General features: G+C 37.3%; 1 protein-coding gene across 1 annotated transcript; it reads left to right on the top strand.

Moving 5' to 3' along the window:
• Positions 1-859: 859 nt before the first annotated feature.
• LOC111713071 (soluble scavenger receptor cysteine-rich domain-containing protein SSC5D-like) lies at positions 860-2519 on the top strand. The gene is made up of 2 exons (XM_023487863.1): positions 860-1127; positions 1966-2519. Exons 1-2 carry the CDS (start codon positions 860-862, stop codon positions 2517-2519), a joined length of 822 nt encoding a protein of 273 aa, XP_023343631.1.
• The last annotated feature ends 5189 nt before the right edge of the window (positions 2520-7708 follow it).

The following is a 7708-nucleotide window of genomic DNA, read 5'->3' as shown; positions in this document are numbered from 1 at the left end:
GATAGATTTTGCGCTTGTACCTTTAAATTAAACACAGTTTAAACGTTAATCAATTTTCTTAACACTACTGCACTCTCAGCTCAACTACCATGTCTAGCCAGACACTCCCTTTAAAGTCTCTTCCTTTGTAAGTAATCCTGTAGCTGCTGATATATTTACCTAGAAACCTGTTTCATGATGAAACAAGATTTGTAAACATATTGCTCGTATTAGTCTCTAATACGTTCTGCTTTGATAGCTGCCATTTGTAAAACATCTACAAAACACAGGATATTGTAGAAATATAGTTTAGTTTTGTCTATTTAGTCTTTATTACAGTATTGTCATCCATAAACATATTTCCTAACCCCCACCCTCACGTAATGTTGTCTTTACCAGCTCCAAATCCAAACCAAACAATTTCTCCGACTCTACCTCTCTACCCTGACAAAAAAAAATCAAAATAGTGAAACGTTTTACTAAGTGAAAGATCAAACCCATAAATAACTTTGAAATCCATAGTAAATTCCATAGTAAAAACCGGGTTAAATTTTTCAGAAGTATTCATAATTGTTTTAAACTATTCCATCAAACCCTAAGATCACTCCTTATCAATCCGAAATGAAAAACTAATGAGATTTATTATTAAATATTCAACTTCATTTATACATTGTCATTTTTTTAAAATGCCCAACCTCGACCACCTGCAGATAACCACCCCATCCTGCTCCTTACTGCGGTTTTCCAACTCACTATTCCGGAGAGTAAAATCAATGTATAACTGGATCACATCAAACATCCAACCATCCTAACCATGTATGCCAAAATGGAATTTTTCTTTTATGACTGCCTCGACCTCCATAAAACCAGAGTAGGCACCATGGAACTCCTCCACTCCCTCTGCAGATCACATACTTCCATCTTTTTCTGGGACTTCAACAACTACTGGACTTTCTACAGTGCTCAACACATCTTAGCTACTTCAACATCTGAGCAAAAATCTTTCATTCCAGATCCCCCTACTGGTCTACAACTTGTTGATCCCACATCAACTGTAGATCCTTCACTTAAACCCGATCCTTCAACCAAGCCAGATCCATCAACTAAACCACATCTGTTAACCAAATCTGATCCTCCAACCAAACCAGGTCCAAACCTGATCCTCCAACAGAACCAGGTCCAAACCTGATCCTCCAACAGAACCAGGTCCAAACCTGATCCTCCAACCAAACCAGGTCCAAACCTGATCCTCCAACAGAACCAGGTCCAAACCTGATCCTCCAACCAAACCAGGTCCAAAACTGGTCCTCTAACAGAACCAAATTCTGCAACTGATCCACATCATTCAACCACACTAGTTCTTTCAAACCAGATCTTCAAATTGAACCAAATTCTTCAACCAAACCAGATACTCCAACCAAACCAGATCCTCCAACCAAACCAGATCCGTCAGCTGAACCCAATCCTTCAACCGATCCAGATCTCCTAACCAAGCCTGATCTTTCAACAGAACCAGATTCTGAAACTGATCCAGATCCTTCCACTAAACCAAATCCTTCAGTCGAACCAGACCCCCTCCCTAATCAGACCCTTCAACCAAGCCTGATCCTTCTGCCGAACTTAACCCTTCAACCAAACCAAATCCTTCAACCAAACCAAATCCTTCAACCAAACCAGATCTCCTAACCAAGCCTGATCCTTCAACAGAACCAGATTCTGAAACTGGTCCAGATCCTTCCACTGCACTAAACCAAATCCTTTAGTTGAACCAGACCCTCTGCCAATCCAGAACCTTCTGCCAAACCTGACCCTTCAACCAAACCAAATCCTTCAACCCCACCTGATTCTTAAATTGGACCAGATCCTCCAGCCAATCCAGATCCTCCAACCAAAGCAGATCGTCCAATCGAACCAAATCCTTCTACCAAACCAGATCCTTCAACTGCACCTGATCCTCCAACATCACCTAACCTCCTATAACATCAGATCCTTCAACTAAACCAGATCCTTCAACCCAACCAGATCCTTCAACCAAACCAGATCCTTCAACTACACCTGATCCCCCAACCCCACCTGATCCTCCAATTGAACCAGATCCTCCAACCAAACCAGACCCTTTAACTAAGCCTGATCCTTCAACAGAACCAGATTCTGCTACTCACCCAGATACTTCATTCAAACCAGATCCTCCAACTGCACCTGTTACCCCAACCACACTTAATCCTCCAATCAAAGCAGATCCTCCAACCAATCCAGATCCTCCAATTGAACAAGTTGCTCAAACCAAACCAGAAGCTTTAACCAAGCCTAATCCTTCTACAGAACCTGATTCTGCTACTAAGCCATATCCTTCAACCAAACCAGATCCTCCAACCGCACCTGTTCCTCCAACCGCACCTGACCATTCAATCAAACCAGATCCTCCAACCAAACCGGACTCTCCATTCAAGCCTGATCCTACAACCAACCCATCCTACCATATGAGTTCAACCTCAAACCTCAAGGGGAAAATTGTCCTCTTCAAGAATGAACCTAAATAACACCATGAAATATCAAGACCTTCTCCGTAGAAAGAATGAAGACATATTTGGGGCTACATTCAACCATCACCTGTCCCCTTTATTGGGGTAGAGAAACCACAGCCTCAGGAGCAGATTTGCGGCTTCACAGAAGTTATAGCAGCAGAGACCTTAGCTCCAGAAGCAGGAACTCAGCTCGGAGCAGCTCAAGACGAATTCTACATTGAATCCTCTGAAATGAGCAATAGAGTTTATTGAATTCCAGTTTCAGGGTTGCCAATCATAAATAATTTTACAATTTTTTAATTTCCCAAGGGAAATAAAATTTCCTTTAATTCCTTGCAATTTTCAAAGCCAAGTTTATTCCCAAGATTTTAAATCTAGAATACAATTTCAAGAATCTTTATTCTATTTTATTGACAAAACTATCCTTTATTTTAAATTTTTAAATCAATAATTCATATTTTTATTTTTACTTAATTTAAGGATAAAAATATATTGTTCCAACCTCATAGCCCACCGGAATTCATCCTTAAGGCACCCCGCACCAATTGGATTAATTTGAAACCATTTTCAAATCGTGAGCTCAATCATATATTTGCAAATCAACCCATTAGTGACGAGACAGATCTTGCTGAAATTCACAGTGTTAACTCATTACACTGTCCATAGAGTAGACCTAAAGTTTCAATTTTTTTCAATGAAGGGTTGTGGAGATACAAAACCCGGCACATTTTTTCCTTCTGCAGCAGGAAATGGTCAATTTTGTCCAGCTCGGCTCGGGCAAATTTGACCAGGTGGTCAATTTTGACCGATCCCGAGCCGGACAAAATTTACCGGGTCCTTATCTCTACTACCCTTCATTGAAAAAAATTGAAACTTGAGGGGGGGGGGGTGTTTATCATCTATGCAGGGGTGTGGTATGTACTAAACGGGGTGAACGTATGTAGTACTTACACTTTACACCGAATATTTTATTTCCTTTTTCAAGGAAATATTTAAAATGCATTTTTTGGTAACTTTCTTCTTAAATTATCTCATAAAAGTGTTCGTAAAACTATAATTTTATTTTATTTCATTTTTGCAAAATTTAAGTTTTATATTTCAATATTTTATAGGTTCAATGTCGTTAAATAATAATCCTAAGTTACTCAATGTGTAAACAATTTCCTATCGGAAAGAGATGGGAGGGAATAGAAGAGAGTTGGTGAGGGGAAGGGAGGGGGAGGGAGAGAGGGGAGGCTGGGAAGAAGGGTGACAGAGACAAATTGAAATTGGCAGGTAGACTCCTTTGACTAGCTAGCAATGTAACTATTTGTAAAATCCAGGACGCTTCGTACCCATCTCTTTCTGGCACAAAATTTAGCTTTCCCTTGTTTATTGAAATATCAAGTTTTAATCTCGGAGATTTGTCTGCTTTCATTCATTTTCATAATACGAAAGGAAATACAGGGACTGTCAACATAGTTTAGGACCCTCTATTTACATAGTTAGGTTAATAAACCCGTAAAGGGTACTGTTGTGAATCGGCATGCGATTCTTCAATCAGGGATTCACTTAAAATTTCGTCAACAGTCCATTTAAAAATATAATTTTCTTAGGTAGTCTCAAATAAATTATCATGCATATAAGTGGCAACAAAGAATATGTACACCTCTCAGTTCAGCTGTATCTACATCATACGTGTAGACTCTCAGTTCAGCTGTATCTACGTCATAGGTGTACACTCTCAGTTCAGCTGTATCTACGTCATATGTGTACACTCTCAGTTCAGCTGTATCTAAGTCATATGTGTGCACTCTCAGTTCAGCTGTATCTACGTCATAAGTGTACACTCTCAGTTTAGCTGTATCTACGTCATATGTGTACACTCTAAGTTCAGCTGTATCTAAGTCATAAGTGTACACTCTCAGTTCAGCTGTATCTAAGTCATATGTGTGCACTCTCAGTTCAGCTGTATCTACGTCATAAGTGTACACTCTCAGTTTAGCTGTATCTACGTCATATGTGTACACTCTCAGTTCAGCTGTATCTACGTCATAAGTGTACACTCTCAGTTCAGCTGTATCAACGTCATAAGTGTACACTCTCAGTTCAGCTGTATCTACGTCATACTTAAGTACACTAGCTCAATGTTATGTGTCTGACAAAATTATAAATTATTGTAATAATTTCAGACTAAAGTGCTTATCATTTAATGAAATCAGTGTAATTGTATGTGTTCTTTATTTTCTGTTATTATTACACTTTTTCATTGTAAGTCCCCTTGACGAGGGAGGGAGTCCAGAGTTCCTCAAATAGTAATCACCGCCACCCAAATCTGTTTTGCGGCAAGCGCGCTCCTCAATTGGTAATCTCCACCACCTCAAATAGTAATCAGCCCAAAAAAGCATAAAATTAAATCGTTTTTTTCTTAGAAATAAGACCATATTGACCTCTTTTAATGGCCCTATGGTGTACAATATTGTTAAAGCTTTCTTTATTGCTCCTTAGTTTCGAAAATAAATCAATAAATATGCCACACTAAGTGCTAGAAATATATTACGTTTTTTAGTTTCAAGTTTCGCTTTAAGAATGTTTGCGGCATTTTCCTCTGAATGTTGTATAAACTCCTTATATAGAGAGGAAACTTTAACCCATTATTAGTGGACTAAATACTTCATTTTCAGTAGTGGGTGTGATGAGACTAATTTTTCAAAATTTTATGTTCTCTCTATGCATATAATTAGTTTTGTTGTAGATGTTGAACTCGAGTAGGCGAATACAAAAATCTAAACACTGTAAAGGTTTTATGAAAATATCTTTTAAATGGAGATGGATATTACTTTGGGTGGGATGAGATAATTTTTAGTAAATTTTAAGTCCTTTCTATGCATATAATTAGTTTTGTTGTAGATGTTGAACTCGAGTTGGCGAATACAAAAATCTAAACACTGTAAAGGTTTTTTGAAAATATCTTTTAAATGGAGATGGATATTACTTTGGGCGGGATGAGATAATTTTTAGTAAACAAGCAGCCCGACCTTTTTTGTATCTTGACGCCAATCATGAAATGCAGTCATTAAAGTGGCGAATTGGATCTAAGATTCGGCTAAAATGAACTGTGCCTTGATTCTCAGTTTTTGTTGGCCAAACAAATCTGAAAATAATTTAAAAATTTAGTTAAGTCAATACAGATGCCATAAAACCCCGATAGATGTAGAAAATTGTGTTAAAAGTGCATTAAATTCAAATTACAGAAAACAAAATTTTACGGTGATTACTAATTGAGGTGGTGGAGATTACCAATTGAGGAGCGCGCTTGCCGCAAAACAGATTTGGGTAGCGGTGATTACTATTTGAGTAACTCTGGACTCCCTCCCTCCCTTGACTAAATAAAGAGGTTGAGACTGATGATGTAAATAACCATATAACATTGTATTCTGGATATATTACGTTAAAACATATTTCAGAAATGTTTAATTACATATTTGGAGAAGTCCTCTGGAAAATTTTTGACCAAGATTAAATCCGCAGGTCCGGGGGAACTGCAGGAAAAAAGAAAAGGTAGTTTTCTAATAAAATGTCGTCTTTAAAGGAATTTAAATTTTTTCTTAAATGTCGTATTTCACAATTTTTAGGAACACATAAGAAATATTCAAAATTAGTGTTTGAATTATAAAATAAATGCTAAATATATGTACAATGTTACCAACAAAGGATGAAACTGTAAAGACAACATGAAACTTTAAAAATATTACGAACTTGAGGTCAAAGTAAGTATTCCTATGAAAACAATTGATTACTGTATTTGAAGTGCCCGGCGTTGCCTGTGGAATTTTAAAAAAATCGAATATAACAAAAAATATTATCCCAAAAAAATCGATTTTAAAATCTATATTTTTTACCCTTAGTTATTGTTTCCCCTTAAGAGTACCCGTGAGTTCCTTAAAAATGTCAGCCGATTCGGCCCAGCCGTTTTGCCAGCTATAGCTAACATATATATATATATATATATATTACATACATTACATACACCCTTATATACATACTTACATAAAAAATATATATATAAATAGATGAGCGAAGAGCTTTATAATCTATGTTGTATGTTTTTGTCTAGTTTTGTTTATATCCTAACCTACTAGATAGATTAGAAGTTAGCGTATAAATAGTTAAACAGATAAATAAGAAATAAAGCTCAGGTAGAAAAGTTTAAAACACTTCTTATAATAGATTCCAAATAAGATTAACAAAGTGTTATCCATTGCAAACTAGATAAATAGAAGGAGAAGGTCAACATTTTTGCGACATCACTTGTACAACTTTGAGACCTCATAACTCATCGAATTTTATTTTTCCTTTACAATTGTATGAGAAAACTATATTTATTAGATTTCACTTTTGTCCTTTACAATAGCTCTTCAATATGAGGAGTAATGATTTTAAACATATAAAATTTTGATCTTTATTTTGTAACCCTATTCTAAAGGGGGGAAGGGGGCAGTGCCTTCACCTAGACCTGTAAAAGGGGGGGCGTAGCCCCCCTCCCTAGAACTCATATCGATCACACTTTTCAAATCTGAAACTGAAGAGTATAAAGCAAGAATAAATTAATTTGCTGTCTTTTTCTGCTAGTTTGTTTGAAGGAGAGATAAAGTAGGACTTGCAAGGTAATTAGACTGTTTGTGTACCTTCAATGTATTAAAGAAGCCAAATTAATGTTTTGAATTTACAGTTAACATTTTTCAACAAAAAATTTCGCTTTGCGCATATTCCCCCCCCCCTCTAAATTTATTTCTGTGTACGCCTTTGCGGTGGGGGGGGGGGGTTGGCGTCCCCTAATTCTTTTGGGAGGAATAACTCAGTCAAAAAGTATTGATCTGAGGCCTTTTCAACTAGCAAACACATGCAAGTAGCTGATAAGCTAAAATCTAGTCTTAACACGAAATGCTCTGAATGCCTTATTCATAGATTAATTACCGATATCAAATAGAACGCTAGATGTCGTCTTTTCAAGGTTTAGGGGTTTTCGTTTACAATAACCTTGAGGCAGCAACCCAAAGGAGTTTTGCGCAGGTTGCGTTGAATTGCAAGACAGAGAGAGATAGCATACGGCCTAACTTCCTTCGGGCCTCTGTCCAGTGGCGTAAATAAGGGGGGTTATTGGGGTTATTTACCCCCCCCCCTAGAATCCTGGGGGTAAATACCCCCCCCTAGAATCCTGGGGG

This window comes from Eurytemora carolleeae, unplaced genomic scaffold, assembly GCF_000591075.1.
Source record: "Eurytemora carolleeae unplaced genomic scaffold, Eaff_2.0 scaffold1367, whole genome shotgun sequence".
NCBI classification, from domain to species: domain Eukaryota; kingdom Metazoa; phylum Arthropoda; class Copepoda; order Calanoida; family Temoridae; genus Eurytemora; species Eurytemora carolleeae.
Note: the sequence above shows the minus strand (reverse complement) of the source record. Positions and strands in the feature narration are given on the sequence as shown.

Bases quoted from the DNA above. Each gene is read 5' to 3' on its own strand.
- LOC111713071 (XM_023487863.1), top strand. From the start codon at position 860: ATGGAACTCCTCCACTCCCTCTGCAGATCACATACTTCCATCTTTTTC. The intron at 1,128-1,965 runs GTCCAAACCTGA...CTATAACATCAG, and splicing joins TGATCCTCCAACCAAACCAG to ATCCTTCAACTAAACCAGAT.